Source organism: Pygocentrus nattereri, chromosome 10, assembly GCF_015220715.1.
Source record: "Pygocentrus nattereri isolate fPygNat1 chromosome 10, fPygNat1.pri, whole genome shotgun sequence".
Lineage (NCBI taxonomy): Eukaryota > Metazoa > Chordata > Actinopteri > Characiformes > Serrasalmidae > Pygocentrus > Pygocentrus nattereri.
Genome location: NC_051220.1, coordinates 16,057,345 through 16,079,055, shown reverse-complemented (window position 1 = coordinate 16,079,055; position 21,711 = coordinate 16,057,345). Strand labels below are relative to the sequence as shown.

Here is a 21,711-nt window from a genome sequence, read left to right as displayed (position 1 = left end):
ATTTTGTGCTGGTTGTCTTTCTTGTTTTGTTCACAGATTATTGCATTCAGACAGAGATCCCATTCCAGATGTTCCTGCCATTTACTTTGTGATGCCAACAGAGGAGAATATAGACAGGATATGTCAGGCAAGTGTTAAAACTGTGAAGTTAAATGAATTTGCTTGGTAAACTGCATCTTTGTCAGTCCATTTCAAAACCTGTAATTCTACTACTTTTGACAACATATTGCCAGATTTGTTCATCTGTTGCAACATTTTTCTCACTGGATTATGTTTAAACTTTTAGGATCTGCGGAACCAACTCTATGAGTCCTACTACCTGAATTTTATCTCTGCAATCTCCAGAAGCAAACTGGAGGATATAGCAAGTGCAGCTCTTGCAGCAAATGCTGTGAACCTGGTGACCAAAGTAAGTCATAACTCAAAGATTATTTAATTTTGAATTTCTTTAAAGTGATTTAAAACTCATTTCCAGTGTAATAAATTAGAACCTGTCTGGGAGAGTGAAGTTCAGTATATCTACAGTACGTATCAGTCCAGCCGCTGTAAGTTTTTAGATGCAAAGCACCTCATTGAACTGACTATTAACTCACTGATTTCCTCACATACTCACATTTAGCAGGCTGGAAATGTTCCACAAAGGGTATCATTAGCAGTCATATAGCCTCATATAGCTTCATAACAGCAGTGCTTCACATCAATTACACTGTGTGTCCTTGTTAAACTAGTAGCCACAGTTCATTGTGTACCTTAATGTAGTGCTGAACAATTTGGTGAAAATATCTAATTCAGATTTTTCTGAGTAATATTGTGATTGCAATTTAAATGCAATTATTTTCTGTAAATTGAGCTTTAATTTATTCCCCTCCAAGAAGACTATCGTGTCCATTTGGGTCATTCTGTGCCAACTTAGCTAGTCATCCCAGTTCGTGTCATGGACTTTCTTAAAAATATCATGTAAGGTCATAGGAACTTAAAACATTCTATAGCTGGAATCCAAGTACTTTTATAATCTGAAATATGTATTCATGTAAAACATTGTTTCTGAATGTTTCACAGTAACCAAATTATAAAAATAAGTATTTATACTGGAACAAAGAATATTACATTTTCAAAAATAAATATATCTGCTAGTTTACACTGTCTTGCAACCATATTTTTGATTCTATGCAATATTAATATAGTTCGGTTACATCTAGAACTCATTTGGTTCTACCCAAAAAAAATCACAGATTCACAGACAGATAAGTTGAATTTGCTTGAAATAATTTATTGAAAAAGCAATTTTTCAAACTTTTCACTACTTGGAATATTACATTCAGTGATTTTTTTATGTCATAAGTAAATATCTGTACTAGGTCAGCATCACGGTTTTCTGTCTTTGTCTGGTAAATATTGAGCCTGTATCTGGGTTCAGGAAATTTGCAAGTTACAGCTTATAATGGCTTGATTGGTTGCATACTGGATGTCTTCTTGCTCCATGTTTGTGGACAGTTTTAGTTACACACATGAAAAGATGTTAAATTCCTTGTGGTATTGGTAGGGGACTTTTCACAGCAGCCAAACCTCTTACTGTCAGATTCAAGTACACATAACTTACAACCTAGCCTATATGTTACACAGCAGTGTGCACTATGACCATTACACTGGTCCTTAATAACACTAACAACAACAAAATGCCTTCGGTAATTTTTTACAGGTGTTGTCAAATGGGTATCTTCCTTTGTCAGTGTCTCATGGAATTAAGCCTATGAAATCTAAGGTGCCTGGCATATCAGACCCCTTTCCATGTTCATGATGGGACATTGAGAGTTTCCCTGTTGTGGCACTAATAAGAATGATCTTATTATGGGTCGGTGCATGCAGTCATACAGCGAATGCACGGTATGTGCAAAGATTGATTAACGTAATGAGGAAAAGACAGAAAAATTATTATCTCTTCACAGAACTCCCCACAACAAGCATGTTTGAATATCAGTCCATGTGGGCTCTTCAGCTATACTTAAGCCTCTTTGCTGGTGGCTCTATGTATGCCATTCATATCTTCAGGCATTCTTATGCCCCATAGATTTAGGAGGCTTAGTATAGCGAGCATAGACGACAAAAGGACATTAATTAACCTTGGTTTTATTGCGAGGTGTTCTGGGTGTTAGTATGTTAGCATACTTTAAGATACTTTATGGAAGGATTTTGGCATACCTAGAGCAGGCATCAATGGGGCATGGGTACACAGTATCTCACAAAAGTGAGTTGCAGAAATGTGAGGTCTGTAATATTTTATTATATCTTTTCATGGGACAACACTATAGAAATTAAACTTGGATATAACTGAAAATAGTCAGTGTACAGCTTGTATAGCAGTATAGATACACTGTACTCTGAAAATAACCCAACACACAGCCATTAATGTCTAAGTAGCTGGCAACACAAGTGAGTACACCTCACAGTGAACATGTCCAAATTGTGCCCAATTGTGTCATTATCACTCCCTGGTGTCATGTGACTCGTTAGAGTTACGAGGTTCCAGATGTGAATGGGGAGCAGGGCTGTTAAATTTGGTGTTTTGGGTACAATTCGCTCATACTGGCAACTGGATATTCCACATTGCATCTCATGGCAAAGAACTCTAAGGATGTGAGAAATAGAATTGTGCTCTCCACAAACATGGCCTAGGCTATAAGAAGATTGCTAACATCCTGAAACTGAGCTATAGCATGGTGGCCAAGGTCATACAGCGGTTTTCCATGACACGTTCCACTTCTAACAGGCCTCACTAGGGTCAACCAAAGAAGTTGAGTCCACATGTTCAGCGTCATATCCAGAGGTTGGCTTAAAAAAATAGACATATGAGTGCTGCCAGCATTGCTGCAGAGGTCAACCTGTCGGTGCTCAGACCATATGCTGCACAGTGTGTCAACTTAGTCTGCATGGCCATCATCCCAGAAGGAAGCCTCTTCTGAAGCTGATGCACAAGAAAGCCTGAAAACAGTTTGCTGAAGACAAGCAGTCCAAGAATTTGGAATACTGGAACCATGTCCTGTGGTCTGACAAGACCAAGATAAACTTGTTTGGCTCAGATGGTGTCCAGCATATGTGGTGGCGCCCTGGTGATAAGTACCAAGAAAACTTTCTTTTGCCTACAGTCAAGCATGATGGTGGTAGCATCATGGTCTGGAGCTGCATAAGTGCTGCCAGCACTGGGGAACTGCAGTTCATTGAGGGAAACATAAATTCCAACATGTACTGTGACATTCTGAAGCAGAGAATTCAGAAACTGTGCTGCATTGCAATTTTCCAACACAATAACGGCCCCAAACACACCTCCAAGATGAGAACTACCTCGTTGAAGGTAAAGGTGATGGACTGTCCAAGTATGTCTCTAGACCTAAACCCAATTGAGCATCTGTGGGGAATCCTCAAGCAGGAGGAGGAGGAGCGCAAGGTGTCTAACATCCACCAGCTCCGTGATGTCATCATGGAGGAGTGGAAGAGGATTCCAGTAGCAACCTTTGCAACTTTGGTGAACTCCATGTCCAAGAGGGTTAAGGGAGTGCTAGACAGTAATGGTGGTCACACAAAATATTGACACTTTGAGCACAATTTGGACATGTTCTTTGTGAGGTGTACTCACTTGTGTTGGCAGTTATTTAGACATTAATGGCTGTGTGTTGAGTTATTTTCAGAGGACATTAAATCTAATCTAATCTAATTTATCAATCTAATCAAATCAAATTTATTTGTGTATCAATTTTTACAACTGATGTTGTCACAAAGCAGCTTCACAGAATTCCAGTAAAGACAAAGTTTTAACATGAAATTTAAGCTAGGGGCGACAGTGGCAAGGAAGAACTCCTTGGGAGGAACCAAGGTTCACAATGGGAGACCTATCCTCCTCTGGTCAAACTACCTACAAATTATTGACAAAACGAAAGGACCCTATACATCACATAGGTCTGCTGTTAAGCTTGTGTGTACTGATATAGTATATGTAGTGTAAGTGATAATGATGATATTAGTAGTAGTAGTAGTAGTAGTAGTAGTAGTAGTAGTAGTAGTAGTAATAGTAGTAGTAGTAGTAGTAGTAGTAATAGTTAGGAGTCGATGAAAACTTCAATGTAGGGTGGGCAGCTAGTCCAAGGCAAGTGGTGGTAGCTGGGGCGTGGGCAACTGGTCTGAATTCATCCATCAGTGTCCAGCCGGACAGGTGGGCAGTCGTTTACTCGGAAAAAGGCAGGGAGATGGAATTAATTTTGTTCTGTTTGGGTGTATGTAAAGTATGTTGAGTGTGGCTAATACCTCTGGCAGATCTGACTATAACAGTTTAACTAAAAGGAGAGGACCAGAAGGACACGCAGCCACAGGAGCACCCTGAAACAATTGGCATCCCTCCACTCCACCATCCACAAACCTGAGTGATCGCGTGCGAGTGGCGTCCCACCCCAACGTCGTCCCGCCACAACGTCCCGTATACACCAGTCTATACTGCTATACAAGCTGTACACTGACTACTTTATGTTCAAGTTTTATTTCTATAGTGTTGTCCCATGAAGAGACATAATAAAGATATAATAAAATATTTGCAGAAATGTGAGGGGTGTACTCACTTTTGTGAGATACTGTAAAGAGGCAATACTTAAAGCATGCTTGTAGTAGGGAAGTCTCTCAGTAGATACACTTGGGTGTATCTTGAGGAGTGTCTCTTGTCCTCTCTGATGTGTGTTATGTATCCTAACCTGTCATGAATATGGAGAGGGGTGGGTCTCTTGAGCTGTTGAGCCTTCTGGAGATGTTGTGGGCTTGGCAAGGTCCAATGTGAATTTAATAAATGTTTTCACATGATTTTTTTCCCCCAAGGTGAGTTGATATGGAATGGCCCATTTTTTGGGCTTTAGGCTTGAGCACTGAATGTAGTGTGCCAGGCTGTTAGCTCAGGAGCTCTGTGTTATCAGTTTAAATTTCCCTGCTTACACATTTTAGTGTTGAATAATGTAGGATTCAATTACAATTGCAGCTCATGTGGTTTAAAAATTGCACTGCGTCAAATTTTGAATTCAGTATTAAAATGATTAATCATTTTAATGAGTGCCTAAATGCTTCACTCACCCATTTGAAATTTTTGGATGAATTATTAAATAGATCTTTTAAATGAATTATTCCTTTGAATTATTGCCACTGTTTTAGTTCTGATTTAGTGACTGTTTGACCGAGTAGTGCAAAATGAAATCAATGTATAAAATATTAATCTTATTATAGTATCAACCACAGTGGCATCAGTAGCCATTGTAAAAACATGCACCCTCTGTGAAACGGCACCTTTGACCATGCCCTAATTTGTACAGAACTAAGCTTTAAAACTGACCAGATATTAAGAACCACTGCCGTGGATGCAATTGAAATTGTATTTTGTGGAAAGCAGAATAGTAAAAGTCCATTTGTATAGTAAATGTAAATATTCTTTGTCTTCCCATAGGTTTTTGATCAATATTTGAACTTTATCACACTAGAAGATGACATGTTTGTCCTCTGCAATCAAAACAAAGAACAGATATCCTATCATGGTAAGCTTTCTGCTAACAATTAAAAAAAGACAGAGACTTCAAATTGCTGTTTTTCCTTTTTAACAGGAGTCATTGTAGTCATTGCAGACTACATTGCAGAAGGTAGTGGGTTTTGGGTTTTTGGAGTGACTCAAGAGGTTGTAGGTGCTCTTTGTGAGCTCTAGATGACTTTTGATTTTTCATTCAAAATTTTAACAAAAATCTAATCTTTATTTGAATTTCAATTATTAAAAAAAAAAAAGCTAAACACTATCATGGAATATTTTTCTCAAATCTGTGTGCCACAGTCGTTAGCACCCGTTCATTTAATACGTGCTGCCTCCCTTTTTAAACACAACAGCTATGAGTCTTCCCCTATAATACTCAATGAGACTGGAGAACACATGGCAAATGAGGCCATCCATGTAAGACCATTCCTCCATACAGAACCTCTCCAGATCTTCCAGATGCTGAGGTCCACACTTGAGGACTCTCTACTTCGTCTCTTATAAAAATATTTTTTTTAAAATAAAAAAAAATAAAATATTTTTTTATTGCCAAAAAACTCTTTTTGTGTCTCGTCTGACCATAAAATATGGTCCCACTGAAATTTCCAGTAACTTTTGGCGAACTGTATTCTCTTGTTCTGGCACCCCTCTCAAACAGCCTGTGGTTGTGTAGGTGATATTTGATTGTAGTTTGGGAGACGTTCTGACCCCAAGACCTAACTAACGTCTGCAATTCCCCATTTTTGATCTTCGAAAATTCTTTGGCAACTCAAACCATCCTCCTCACTTTTGTGTAGTGTCAGTATAGATATACATCCTCCAGATTCTTAACATCTCAAGTTGTTTATACTTCTTAATTATTGTCCTAATAGTGGAAATGGGCATTTTCAACTGTTTAGCTGTTTTCTTGCGGCCGTTTCCTGATTTGTGCTGCTCAGCTACCTTTTGTCATATGCTATTGCTGTTTTTATCTGGTCTTTCTTATACTGAAGGATGACTGAGGGAATTTACCCTACGTTTCATTTCATATATATTCCCCACTCAATTATGAAGTCATGGCTGATAATTTAAGCATTCCTTATTGTTCAGAAGGAAACATACTTCAGTTTGTAATCTAAAGCCCAGCAAATTGAATGTTATGCTTTTGAAATGTGTACAGCTATGGCATAAACAGATTTGTCTGCAATTTTTTGGGGATTTAAAAAGGGAAATGCTTCAGGTCACCATGATTTCTGGGCGTTTTCTGCTGCTGAAGTCGACACTTGTGTTCACTCAGTTCCTTGTCCCTCTGAGAGCTCATGCTTTAATTCAGCAAATAAAGAAATGGAGCAGCTGTTAAAGACGGCATCAGGGATCAACCTGAGTGGAAATGACAAGGCCAAGTGCACGAAGGCATATTAAAACCAGTGCTGAAATAGGCAGAAGGAGCTTCTTTAGAACTTTACATTGATTCCCTATTTTGTGCTTGAGTAGAGAAAAAAGGAGAAAGACAAACACTAATTTAACTGAACACGTGTTTCAAAAACGTTATTTTGGTGTTTGTTGGGCCCCTCTGACGATCGTAAAGTTTTAGAAGGTCATTTACAGCTTTGTTCCTCATTAGTTTGAGAGATTTGTTAAAATGAGGATCTGAGACAGAATTCTGAATGACTTTAGTGTTCGGTTGTGAGCTGGAATTGTACCAATTTCAAAAACACATGAAAATAAACACACTTCAAAAGACATAACCCAGTTCTTATATGTGTGTGTTTCATGTAATTGCAGAGTTATTGACCCATTTGTAATCATCGTTTTTTGTGTTGTTAACCTTATAAAAATTATGAAAGAAAGTGTTGACTCAGTGACAAACAAAACTACCACTCCTCTTTCAGCGATAAATAAACCAGATATCATGGACACAGAGATGGAGGGTATAATGGACACCATTGTGGACGGCCTTTTCTGCTACTTTGTCACTCTTGGTAAGCAGTTTATTATACTGTTGTGCATATAGGTGTGAAGTCCAAGACTGCATTTTGAAAACTGTGCTCAACTCAGAACACTGACGCTGAATGCTTGACTTTTCTAACAGTAGAATTACACAGCACTAGATGGCAGCATTTCCTCCTAATATTTTGCAGTTCTCCTCAGTAATAAGAGTAAAAGTGTGTGAAATGGAATGAATGTGTTTTACTTTGAATAGATAATGTTGTATTTGACGTTTATATTTTCTCTGGTTAACATTTACTACTTTATATTAGATGTTTTGATATTTACTATTAAAGCTGGCAAAAACTAACACTGCAGTTAAAAGGCTTGAATGACTTTTATGAGTAAATCTTATAATTTTATTAATCAAAAATGTTAAGTGCAGAATCTGCCAGACTGTTTTTTATACTGGGGCCAAATACTGCATCTTAAAATAGCAGAACACACATTAAATGTGTTTGGTTTAGCGTGGATCTTCAATATTAGTGCTATAGACGAAATGTAAGAACAGTTGAGCCTTTGGAATATTTTTGCGCTCAAGGATAATGTGCCCTGCCTTTGGCAAGCAAGTGAGATTTCCTGTTTTCCTAGGTGCTGTCCCAATAATCCGATGTCCAAGAGGGAACGCGGCTGAAATGGTAGCCGTGGTAAGATGTGAATCTCACCTGTCATGCCATGAAAGCCACTCTGTTGAATCTTTGTCTTCTCCTTGTCCCTAAGGAATTATCGAAACAGTTTTCTGAGTTATTGGAGGCCAGCTGCCACTCATGTCTGTGTGTTTTATGGTGTTTGTGAGCAAAAAAGCTGCAGATTTTTACCAAATTTACCAAATCTGATCATATGGGAGACTTTCAGTTGTCAAGTTGTCAAGTGACCATTCAGTACCTAATAATGCAAAAGGTCTGATAAAACAGAATGTTGCATAAAAATGCATTTATTAAAACTCAAAGGCACTCGCATTTAAAATTTTAAACTGCAGCAAACTCTCCTGGCTCCTCCCCTTCCACTATGTGTAGCAGCCAGAGGCCATGGAGTACAAACAGTGTGCATCAATCCACTTGATTTTTCAGTAGTTCTAGTTAAGACCCAACCGATATGAAATATTGTGGCTTACACTGCTTTTAATGGCTAAAATGTCTGATAACTGATAATATTGACTGATATAATTCTAAATTTATATTAAAATTTATATTTCGTTTATTACGTAAGTACTTTTTCTGATTGTGTGTAGTGTGTTATTCTCATACTAAATGTTGGGTGCACTTTATTTGTCTTTGTAATATTTACCATGTGTTCAGATTCACAAGTTCAGCCTGTATTGCTATGATATAATTGAACAGTGAAAAGATGACAGTATTATCAGCTATGCAATATATCAGTCAAACACAAGTTCTAGCACAGCTTCCAGGTGTTAACAGTACTCCACATCATGCTTTTTCCATGCGTTTTCTTACTACTACTTAAACTGAAAGTGGCTGGTTTACATCACAAGCACTTGATTTCAGACAAAGAGAGTTCTGTTTTTTACATTGTACTTGGTGCACTTTTTCATGAAAACATTATAAAGACTTATCATTTCTTCTCAACAGAAACTTGACAAGAAACTGAGGGAGAATTTGCGAGATGCTCGCAACAGCCTGTTTACCGGAGATACCATGGGCGCTGGCCAGTTCAGGTGAGAGACACACATGCCCAAACTCAGATGCACAGAACATCTGACGAGATTAACATTCACATGAGCTTAAGTTATAAACCTTTGCTAAGTTTTCATTCCATTACTTTTATGTACAAAAATTTAATATCCAGGACATAAGCCCCTAAAAAACTCCACAAGCCCTGCTAGCTTTTTTTTTTACCCGCATACTCAACTTAAATTACAAAGAAATCTTTTCCCCTGCTGGCCTTCCAGTCCATCCTCCCTCTGTACCCAGCTCCCATCCCTGGGAAGCTCAGGGAAAAATCCAGAAAGAGAGATTGGTTTCATTGTTGGAGCTGAAAGCCCAGAGGGGGAGATATTAATCATTTGTTGTGCTTTGTTTTGTTTTGTTCTTTTTTCTTTTCTTTCATTTTTTTCTGTCTCTCTCTCTCTCTAGTTTCCAGAGGCCGCTATTTGTTCTTGCTGACCGCAACCTGGATCTTGCCACCCCACTCCATCACACATGGACCTACCAAGCCCTCATTCATGACGTCCTGGTAAGAAGACCCAAAAGACAGTAATAGACACTAATAGACAAAAGACACTATTAGACCCATAGCTTTTGTCTATGCTGACATGAGTCCCAATTTCTCTTAAGTATACTACTTTTTCCTCCATGAAATGGAAATTGCTGTTACTTCCAAGTTGCAACTTATGGAAAGATAAAATTATTGCAGTTATCATATGGATGACAAAGAGGTTTCATGAAGTGTGGAATGTACACACCACGTTGTTGGTGTGCGCCAATGAACATAAATACTTTATTTTTCCAGCAGCCCTCTGAAAATGATTTTGTCCTAATAAAGCAGGCCTCCAGTTCGCCGCAGGGCTAAAATTAATGTGAAGTTGGAATGCTTCTTTTGTCTTATTCTTTCATCTTTATGATGACAACCATTGTTATGCTTGGATATTTTCAAGATGTTATGAGGCTAGAGTGAGACGATATGGTAAAATTATAATATCACAATATTTGTATTTCTATTTAATTTTTTTTGCGTGTTTTATTTTATTTATTTGTTTGTGGGTTTTTTTTTTGGAGGTCTGATATGTTGGAACAGGCTATGAGTGTTTTTGCAAGAAGTATTAAAACTTTGGCACCAGAAAACTGGAACTGTGCTTTCTCGATTGGCCATCAGACCAGTACCAAAGATTCCAGTTTTATTGTTTTTAGCGCTTGTTCAAGATTGGTACCAACAAGAGAGTGTTCTCCTTTGTCTATAAACTCTTTGTGGCTGAAACTTGATATGTTTATAGAATAGTTTTTTAATGTAAACAGTTTGCTAAGGTAAGATAAATAGGAAGCTGATGCTATTAGAATATTTGCTCATATTTGCGTACTTGCCAAGGAAAAATATAAACTTTGATTCTGCACTTGATTCTGTGTAATAGTAAACATGTATGTGAGCCCAAAACAGTGCAATATATTGTTTCCAAAAGAAAGGTAGTTAATTTGCCAAATTAGACCCTTTGCAGTAGCATAAAATGAACAAGACAGTCAAGTTTGGGTCCATTGGTTTCTATTTGGGTCCTTTGCTGTTTTTGAATCTGCAATGGAAAACCACCCAAAAAGTAACAGTTGTTCAAACATAGTAGTATCATAACTGTAAATAATGAACTGTATGACCTCTTTGTGTTGAAACATGGATTAGGTTGGTGAACTTTTACTACTGACAATACCTCAAATGTGCCCGGAAAAGCATATTATGTATGTAAACTGTCACGATATTGATATACTATTGTCATGTACGAAGTCCAGGATTTAAAAACTCCATAAGCCCTCTATGCAACAACAAAAAAAATTCAGCCGATGATTGAAGCTCATCCATTTAGCAAATGCCGACTTATGATGATGGACTTAGTCTAAAAATACTTTAAATATGTGACTAGAAATGTAAGGTAGAAGTATGAAGATATCCAGTGCAACCTGTGACCATACGCCCTTGTTGCTTACCCTGTGTGTAACATCTAATATTGTACCATGCCATGTGTCTGTGTGTGTGTACATGTCAGGACCTCTACCTGAATAGGGTCAGTCTGGAGGAGTCTCCAGGGTCAGAAGCTAGCCCAGCAGGGGCTCGACCAAAAAAGAAGAGTAAGAAAAGCTATGATCTCACTGCTGCTGACAAGTTTTGGCAAAAGCACAAAGGAAGGTGAGTAGTTACTGTTACTTAATGTCTGATCTCTCCGATATGCTCCAGAGCTTGATTTGTTCATAGTCTAAAGAATGGAGTGGGGTCCTTCTGAAGAAATTACAGAGAAAGTCCAGAAATGGAGAAAGGGATATTTTAATAACTTGCGTAAGCACAGAAAAGCTGCCTTGTATCATTTGATTTTAAGGACTTATGAGGATGGTGAATGGAATGTTGTGGTTGCTGTTTAAAAACTCTTTACTCTGTGAGGTAGAATGGATTATGGACTCCAAAGGTCCCTGCTTCGGTTAAATTCAAGTGGACAAACATAGGTTAGATAGATCCTAAATTATCTTTTTAATGTTTTAGTTTTATTTTAATATAAGAGCTTAAATGAATGTTCAACCCAAAATAAATACATGATAGAAAGAAAAGTTCTTTGTTTTAATGCTGTTACCATTAGTTACATTTGATATGTTACTGTTAGGGTAATCAGATCATACTTGCTGGTCTCCACTCATTTACAAGTATCCACTTGAGCATGTTTGTGACATATTTTTGTGAAATATTGCTTGAAATGCACTTTGGTCCAAAATGCCAGAGCTGAGTGGTTGCCATATTCACTTTTCAGCCCATTTCCTGAGGTTGCAGAATCGGTGCAGGAGGAGTTGGATACTTACAGAGCTCAAGAAGATGAGGTCAAGCGTCTCAAGAGCATCATGGTAGGTATAAAATCCCTAATTCAAATACTGCCTCATAGACTAACACTCTAAATAGACTATTGTATTTCTGAAGTAGCACCACTGACATTTTGGTTTTCTCCAAAGGGCTTAGAAGGGGAGGATGATGGAGCCATTAGCATGCTGTCGGATAACACTGCCAAACTTACCTCAGCTGTTAGGTAAGACTGGGTTTGGCACATCACCAAAAAAGCCATGGTGAATAGCATAAGAAAACCATGCATAAATCTTAGTGTCCTCTCACTCACATATAGCATTTGTAAATTTAGATTCAGCATTTTGTTGTTTCATGAGAATTTGTGGCATATGTGGGAGATAGTCCTGTTGTCTGACCTACAGAATGTAGGCTCTCAGGAAACAAAGTGTTTCTTTCTCCAAACAGTTCCCTTCCTGAGCTCTTAGAGAAGAAGAGACTGATTGACCTCCACACCAATGTTGCCACAGCGGTTTTGGACCACATCAAGGTAAGTTCTCTACAAGAAAAAATTCTGTTCATCTCTTGGATTACAGCATGTACCATGATTTCCACAAGGCCTGCTGTCTATTGTTCCCTGAGAATTGACTGATCTGTATGGTCTGTCCACAGTCTCGCAAGTTGGACGTTTACTTTGAGTATGAGGAGAAACTAATGAGCAAGTCCACTATGGACAAATCCCTTCTGGACATTATCAGTGACCCTGACGGTGAGGCTCTATGACATGTTCATCATAGGCTTCTTTCACTTCTCTGTTGGTTTTCTATTCTCTTGCTCTTTTTTTTCTGAAACTGCAGAGTGTGTAATGACTGTATAATTGCAATGCAATAATTGGTTACTGACAATATGCTCCTATTTAATTAGTATTTGCCTGTTCTATTCATTGACAGTTTGCCTATTTTGTACATTGACAGTTGTCTATTCCATATATGATAAACTTCCAAGAGCCATTCAATCATGCAAGATCAAATGAAAGAAAATGTTTGAGTAACTTATGCCCCAGTCCCTTACTAGGCATCTGTTCCACCTTCTTCTTCATCCAGTTTTCTTCCCCAAAATTAGCCTCCTGAAATACATCTTGTCCTTGGAGAGAAGCGGTCAGCTTTAAAGACACTCTGTGATGCTAGCAGAGGACAGAATGCGTTTTCTCTCTCGCCAACATTGTGGGTTTTTTTTTTTTTTTTGAAGACTTTCATGTCTTGATCTCCCCAGGCTCTTTAGGTTCATAGGTTTCTGATGAGTACACAATCTGATACACAGACGCTAACTATAATAATAATTAACAATAGCTTGCCAAGTTTTTAAACTATACAGAGTTTCATTGTTCTGTGGAGTCACTGTCCTTGGAATATCTGTGTTTTTAAGAGCATGAAAAACTAGCTTGTTTCTCACAGTGGAGTTCACCCTGCTCTTAAAATAAACCATGTGAATTGTTACTGGACAGGAAACTTTAATGGATATGCTTTGCTTTTTGTTGTTAGCTGGAACCCCAGAGGATAAGATGAGACTCTTCCTCATCTACTACATCACCTCCCAGCAGCCCCCTTCTGAGGTGAGACCCCTTACCTCTACCACCTTCGGACCATTACAACGTCTTGGGCCTGTTTCACACATACTACCTCTGTGTGGCATGAAATACGCAAAACATCTAGCTGCTCTCTAATTAAGAGGTCTGAGAGTTCACACTGCCTGCATGAGCATTGCGCTCATTGCATGAGCACTTCCCCGTAACAGCACTGAAGTGGCACAGCGTGTTAGAAAACGGGTATAGAGCCTAATTTTTCTGTGTGGTGCATGGCAAAATACAGTGAAATAATACATTAAAAAAACAGCAACCTAAATAAGAGCATTAAAAAAATTCTACTGCCTGTTATTGAACAAAATACCAACAAAATATTTTCCTGCTGCACACCAGTAGATCTAAAGGCTTGAAATGATTGCCCTATACGCATACACCGATCAGGCATATCATTATGACCATCTCGTTTCTACAATCATTGTCCATTTTATCAGTGCCACTTACTATATAGGTGCACTGTGTAGTTCTAGAAATACAGACTGTAGTCCATCTGTTTGCCTGCATACTTTGTTTGCCCCCTTTTACCCTGTTCTTCAGTGGTTAGGACCTCCATGGACCCTCATAGAGCAGGTACTATTTTGTGGCAGATTATTCTCAGTAACACTGATGTGGTGATGTGTTAGTGTGTGTTATGCTGGTCTGAGTGGATCAGACACAGCAGTGCTGTGGGAGTTTTTAAACGCCTCGGTGTCACTCCTGGACTGAGAATAATCCACCAACCAAAAATATCCAGCCAACAGCGTCCTGTAGTTAGCGTTCTGTGACCACTGATGAAGGACTAGATGCCTGAGCAACACAAACTGTGCAGCAGTAGATGAGGTACCGTCTCTGACTTTACATCTATAAGGTGGACAGACAAGGTAGGAGTATCTAATAGAGTAGACAGTGAGTGGGCACAGACACAGTGTTTAAAAACTGCAGCATCACTGTTGTGTCTGATTCACTCTTACCAGCGAAACACACTAACACACCACCACCAAATCAGTGTTACTGCAGTGCTGAGAATGATCCACCACCCACATAGTAATTGCTCTGTGTGGATCCATGGGAGTCCTGACCACTGAAGAACAGGGTAAAAGGGAAGTAACAAAGTAGTGGAGAAACAGATGGACTAAAGTCTGTAATTGTAGAACTACACAGTACACGTGTAGTAAGTGGAGCTGGTAAAATGGACAATGAGCGTAGAAACAAGGAGGTAGCCATAATGTTATGTCTGCTCTGTGTGTGCGTGTGTGTGTTTTATTTATTTATGTATATATATATATATATATATATATATATTTATACACACACACACACACACACACATACATATATACACACACACACACACACACACACGTGAGATTTCTTTATGGTCTTTTTATGGGACAACACTATAGAAATGAAACTTCAATATAACAAAGTAGTCAGTGTACAGCTTGTATAGCAGTATAGATTTACTGTCCACTGAAAATAACACACAGCCATTAATGTCTAAATAGCTGGCAACACAAATGAGTACAAATTATGTCCAAATTGTGCTCAAAGTGTCAATAATTTGTGTGACCACCATTATTATCTAGGACTAACTTAACCCTCTTGGGCATGTAATCTTGTGCATCAGCTTCAGAAGAGGCTTCCTTCTGGGATGATGGCCATGCAGAAAGAGTTGATGCATTGCGTGATGTACAGTCCGAGCACTGACAGGCTGACCTCCCACTTCTTCAACCTCTGCAGCAATATATATATGTGTATATATATGTAATATATATACACACTATATTGCCAAAAGTATTTGCTCATCTGCCTTCACACGCATATGATCTTGAGTGGAATCACATTTTTAATCCATAGGGTTTAATATGATGTCGGCCCACCATTTGCAGCTATAACAGCTTCCACTTTTCTGGGAAGGCTTTCCACAAGGTCCCCCCTCCACTAAATTTTACACTTACACAATGCAATCAGACAAGTACCGTTCTCCTGGCAACCACCAAACCCAGACTTGCCAATAGGATTGCCAGATGGAAAAGCGTGATTCGTCACTCCAGAGAGCACTTCTCCACTGCTCTAGCAGCATGGCAATGGCAGCATACTTTACACCACTGAATTTGACGCTTTGCATTGCGCTTGGTGATATATGGCTTGGTTGCAGCTGCTCGGCCATGGAAACCCATTCCATGAAACTCTTTACACACAGTTCTTGAGCTAATCTGAAGGTCATATGAAGTTTGGTGGTCTGTAATGAATGACTCTGCAGAAAGTTAGTGACCTACCACTTTGTGACTGAGTTGCTGTCGATCACAATCGCTTCCACTTTGTTATAATACCACTGACAGTTGACTCTGGAATATTTAGTAGTGAGTAAATTTCACGACTTGACTTGTGCCACAGGTGGCATCCTATCCCTGTACCATGCTGGAATTCACTAAGCTCCTGAGAGCAACCCATTCTTTCACAAACATTTGTAGATGCTGTCTGCATGCCTAGGTGCTTGTTTTTATACACTTGTGGCCATGGAAGTGATTGAAACACCTGAATTCAGTGATCTGGATGGGTGAATGAATGCTTTTGGCAATATAGTGTATATACAGTAGCTCTCAAAAGTGAGTACACCCCTCACATTTCTGCAAATATTTTATTATATATTTTCATGGTACAACACTATAGAAATGAAACTTGGATATAACTGAAAATAGTCAGTGTACAGCTTGTTATAGCAGTATAGATTTACTGTCCTCTGAGAATAACTCAACACACAGCCTTTAAAGTCTAAAAAGCTGGCAACACAAGTGAGTACACCTCCCAGTGAATATGTGCAAATTGTGTCATTGTCCCTCCCTGGTGTCTTGTGACTATTAGAGTTACAAGATTCCATGTGTGAATGTGGAGTAGGGCTGTTAAATTTGGTGTTTTGAGTACAATTCTCTCACACCAGCCACTGGATATTCAACATGGCACCTCATGGCAAAGAACTGAGAAATAGAATTGTTGCTCTCCACAAAGATGCCCTAGGCTATAAGAAGATTGCTAACACCCTGAAACTGAGCTATAGCACGGTGGCCAAGGTCATACAGCAGTTTTCCAGGACACATTCCACTCAGAACAGGCCTCACTAGGGTCGACCAAAGAAGTCCATGTGTTTAACGTCATATTCAGAGGTTGGTTTCAAAAAATAAACGCATGAGTGCTGCCAGCATTGCTGCAGAGGTTGAAGAAGTGGGAGGTCAGCCTGTCAGTGCTCGGACCTTACATCACGCAATGCATCAACTCTTTCTGCATGGCCATCATCCCAGAAGGAAGCCTCTTCTGAAGCTGATGCACAAGATTACATGCCCAAGAGGGTTAAGGGAGTGCTAGACAGTAATGGTGGTCACACAAATTATTGACACTTTGAGCACAATTTGGACACAATTTGTACTCATTTGTGTTGCCAGCTATTTAGACATTAATGGCTGTGTGTTATTTTCAGTGGACAGTAAATCTATACTGCTATACAAGCTGTACACTGACTACTTTGTTATATTGAAGTTTCATTTTTATAGTGTTGTCCCATAAAAAGACCATAAAGAAATCTCACGTGTGTGTGTGTGTGTGTGTGTGTATGTATATATATATATATATATATATATATATATATATATATATATATATATATATAAATTATAATGTTAATCTTATTCCAGAGATGTGAGCTTGTTTCTAATTGCTGTTTGTTCATATGTCTCCCAAGTCACATTATTAATATGTTTAAAAGTATTAAAGTACTTGGTTCTATTCCTATACTTAAAAGGGAACTCCACAGATCTTGCTAAATTAATCATTCAGTGGATGTAAATAAAATAATTCAAAGTGGTTTAGTTTATATTGTATGAATTGAGGTTTAGGCCTTTTTTGACCAGAATATTGACCTAATAGCTTGAGGCTTGACCCCTTAATGTAGTGTGCCAGACTGGCAGTAAATTGTGGTTGTGATGTCACAAGACATGGAGGTTTGGTTCTCTCTGATTGGTCCACCTTATTTACAGACAGTTCTGAAATTCTGTGTTATTTGTTTTTTATTTGATTAAATTTTCCCTCCTAAAACTTAGGACAGCAGTTTTGATAATGTAAACTATAATTTTAAGAAATTGCAGCGCTTGCGATTTGGTAACTGCACTCCCTTAAATTGTAATTACAATATAAAACAATGAATTTTTCAACCCTGCTAGGAACTAGACGTCATTATGTCTACACTACAGGTATCACCATTTTATCTGCTATCCAAAATGTCAAGTGAACGTACATGTATCTTTAAGTTTTTATGTCACACTGACTCCTAAATTTGAAGAAAAAAAACATTTTTTGGGTACTATTTTTTTCACTTACAACACCCTGCTTCTCCATCCTTCATGCCTTTCATTTTGTATTGGTAGGCAGCGTTGCATCTCTTGGTGTCAACAAAAACTCATAGCTTATGTGAGGATTCATCAGAGGAGCTGCAATAAATCACAGTTCCCCTTTAAGTCAGTTGACATGGGATACTCAAGTTAACACCAAGTTACGATGATTGGTTTCTACTAAAGGCAAGACCTTTAGTCAGAAAGTCAGAAAACTACTGAGAGAAAACAAACTGATCATCTTAATAATATGATATTAAGTATATGCTTGCTGTTGCAGCGCAAACACTGTATGTATGAATAGCCTGCGAGCTGTAGCAGTCATGGAGCCTCATGCCACGCAGCAGTAGTATGTGTGAAACAGGAAAACTACTATTAGTTTTCACCATGAAAAAAAAGCCCTATAACAGTCTCTTCTGATCATCTGGGCCCTTAGCAACCTAATGTTTGCAGTGATGGCTTGTGGTACACTGTCCTGGTGTGCACTTTCGGTAATGCAGCGGTTTATTCTAATTAGTGGTAGACGCATGGATTTCAATGTGTAGGGCAGCACTGATCCAAACACAGCATGAATGCTGCTGCGATACCCTGTCTGCGCTCTTAAACAGTACTTTCAGACTATCCTCAAAAGCCTTCTTGTTCTATGGGACACATGTGGCGCAGATTTGAGGAACACTGACACCCTTTGATGCCATGGCCAAGCATTATTACTCTTGTAGCCTGATAATGCAGGATTGTTCAACTCATGGCAAGGTCTCTCCTGTTGGACGTTACTTAACCAACCACAAGTATGACAGTGTGAGTTCCCTCTGCTCTTCAGAGGTAGGAGGACGGCGCCAAGGGACCAAGCTGGGATGTGGATGACCCCTGACTGGCCTATGTAGAGGCATTGCTGCCTCCGCAGCAGTGACCACGGATTACCTCTGAAGTCTAGGTCCTATTCAGCAGAGTGTGTTCTGACAAGTGCTGTGGGTAAAGGACCCTGCTGTCTCATGACTATCATGTTGATCAGTGCAGGCTGTTGAAGCATGTCGTCTCCAAAGGGGGATTGTGTTGTTTAAAGGGCTGACAGCTAAAGTCGAACAGGAAATCTTTTTCTACGACTTGTGGTGTCCTTCCTTTCATCTGCCTCCTTCTGGACCCTGGCGAATTATTGTTGGCTAGTCCTTTGCTCGGATTCAGCCATTTTGTTGTTTGTTTTCTGAGTCAGTAATGATGTTGGTGAAATCAAAATGGCCTCCACACCAATGTGGTGTAGACTCCAGTTTCTCTAAGGGAACTCATGGTTTATCCTCATCCTTCATATAGAAGGGTGCTGATGGAACCCTAATAGTGAGTGATCTATCTCAAATCCATCATTACGTAGTTAGGTAAATAGTATGCCTTTCCGATCCCATTTGTTTTTTTTTCCTCCGATAATAATGTGGAATGAATATATTTTTTTGAATCACAGACATTTTGTTCTTTGCAGGGAGATCTTGAGCAGTATAAGAAGGCTTTGATTGATGCTGGCTGTGATCTCTCCCCTTTGAACTACATAAAGCAGTGGAAGTGAGTTCTGGCCAGTGTCAGCAAACACTGCATAACATACCATCGCAATTTCATAGTAACTGCAGTAAATTTTACTAATAAATATTAAGAACCGGTTCTTTGCAACTGATGTAATATTTTTTCCAGAGCTTTCACGAAGATGGCTGCAGCACCGGCCAATTATGGCAACAGTGGAGTGAAACCAATGGGGTATAAAGCTACACCAAATAAAATTTTTAGAAGATTTACCATTTTGTTAATGCAACAAGTGTTGCAAATTCAGAGATTTAAAATCGCCTGTGTGTCGTTTCTCAGTCTCTTCTCCAGGGTGATGAACACTGGCTCACAATTTGTTATGGAAGGGGTGAAGAATTTGGTCTTAAAACAACATGTGAGTACAAACCCACTGTTACAACTGAAGGGTTGTCGAGGGGGCAATCCTTTAAATGTGTTTGCTTTCCCAAGTAGCTCTCGGCTGCTAGTGCAAGATCTAACAATACGTGTGGATTGCCTGCATTGACTTTCGCAGTAGGTGGCATTGTTTATTCCAAAGGACCCTTATCTTTTTCAGGTAGTGATTCTAGACTTGTATCAAGAAAAAAATTAATCTCTAAATTCGTGAACTATGATGTTTTATTCATTTTTATATCCATATTCAGCTGAATATTTATTACCATCTTTCTTAATAATTCTGACAGATTTCTAACTTGAGAATCTGACTGAAAGTGACTTATACTTCATACTTTATACTTCAGTTTGTCTTGCAAAAGTGAATCTTATTTATTTAAGCAATTTGTCATTTTAGCTAAAGGATTAATTTTATGATTAAATAAAGTTTTCTTATCTCTAAGTGTAAATGATTGTACAGTTGGCTGCTTAATTGCTTCTTGGTCAGCCTTCTGATGTTTAATTAGCTTATGTGCAATTGAGCCAGCAAAAGATGTAGAGATGATTTCAGATGTGGCTTTTGGCTTTTTTTTGGACTCATCACAGTCATCTCTCAGCATGATGCCGTTTTAATGCTGTACATAATAAATTTATCATAGACATATTCTAAACTGCTTCTAAAGGTGTTATTTTAAATATATATTTTACATTTTTTTATGCTATTGTTTTGGTAAGTAAATATATTTATAAAGGTGCTAATGAAATTCTCACCAAATGTCAGTAACAACCCATCCAATCCACACATGCAAAGGAATCAAACCATAGATGTCCATAAATTAAGTTTTGTGTAATAATGAGAAATGACACAGGGGAAAAAGTATTCAACATGTGGAAGGAACTAAAGCTCAGAGTTCATAGAAGGAGCCCACAGAACCTTGAAGATTTGAAGTGTGTTTGTGTGGAAGAATGGGCCAAAATCACACCTGAGCAATGCATGGCGTCGACTAGTTTCTCTATACAGGAGGCGTCTTGAAGCTGTCATCACCAACAAAGGCTTTTGTACGAAGTATTAAATAAATTTCAGTAAGCATGTTGAATACTTTTTCCCCTGTGTCTTTTCTCATTATTACACTTAATTTATGGACATCTATGGTTTGATTTCTTTGCATGTGTGGATTGGATGGGTTGTTACTGACATCTGGTGAGAATTTCATGTCAATAGCACCTTTAGAAATATATTTACTTAGAAAATTGGTGATGTGTACAATACTTATTTCACCCGCTGTATATTGTGTTCAAATGTGCTGAGCCCTTAGTTAAAATGACACTGTCCAGTTCCTTATAGACTGCGCTATTTAAGGTACTTCTATAATTAAACAGATCAAAGTTGATGTAAATTTGCTCAACCCATATTACATTTCTCTTCCAACCAAGGTCAATTGCCAGTTTCAAGCTTATTTGACAATTTCCTTTTCTCAAAATGTAATCTTAGTCCAGAGAAAAATGTGGGCCTAAAATAGGTCAGTATATATACTCTTGCAGTTAAGATAAAGTTGTTTGTTTAAATGTTACCGAGGTTATTTAAAATTTAGAAGTGTTGTAGTAAATACAGTAGTTCCCAGTCTTTAACTACCGTCAATTGGCTTGGGATGTTCACGATTATTTGTGACTATTATAGACATCTCACTTTGTTATCAGCTTGTAAAGTTAAAAGGTCCAAAATATTTTATAGTTACATCAGTTTTACCACTAAGTTCCATGAGCTTTTGAAAAATGCAGCAGAACTACAAAATCCTTCAGCT

The 21,711-nt window shown here is 38.5% G+C and overlaps 1 protein-coding gene across 2 annotated transcripts in view; it reads left to right on the top strand.

The window, feature by feature from the left end:
• scfd1 (sec1 family domain containing 1) overlaps positions 1 to 21,711 on the top strand; it is a 28,915-nt gene that overhangs the window by 1,688 nt on the left and 5,516 nt on the right. For both annotated transcript variants that reach the window (XM_017703318.1, XM_037541701.1), the window contains exons 4-19: positions 37 to 127; positions 287 to 409; positions 5,471 to 5,558; positions 7,417 to 7,506; positions 8,105 to 8,160; positions 9,103 to 9,188; positions 9,607 to 9,706; positions 11,220 to 11,359; positions 11,970 to 12,060; positions 12,166 to 12,239; positions 12,461 to 12,542; positions 12,665 to 12,761; positions 13,534 to 13,604; positions 19,464 to 19,543; positions 19,670 to 19,732; positions 19,838 to 19,913. In XM_017703318.1, coding sequence (XP_017558807.1) covers positions 37 to 127; positions 287 to 409; positions 5,471 to 5,558; positions 7,417 to 7,506; positions 8,105 to 8,160; positions 9,103 to 9,188; positions 9,607 to 9,706; positions 11,220 to 11,359; positions 11,970 to 12,060; positions 12,166 to 12,239; positions 12,461 to 12,542; positions 12,665 to 12,761; positions 13,534 to 13,604; positions 19,464 to 19,543; positions 19,670 to 19,732; positions 19,838 to 19,913 — 1,408 coding nt within the window. The remainder of the gene's footprint in view (positions 1 to 36; positions 128 to 286; positions 410 to 5,470; positions 5,559 to 7,416; positions 7,507 to 8,104; positions 8,161 to 9,102; positions 9,189 to 9,606; positions 9,707 to 11,219; positions 11,360 to 11,969; positions 12,061 to 12,165; positions 12,240 to 12,460; positions 12,543 to 12,664; positions 12,762 to 13,533; positions 13,605 to 19,463; positions 19,544 to 19,669; positions 19,733 to 19,837; positions 19,914 to 21,711) is intronic.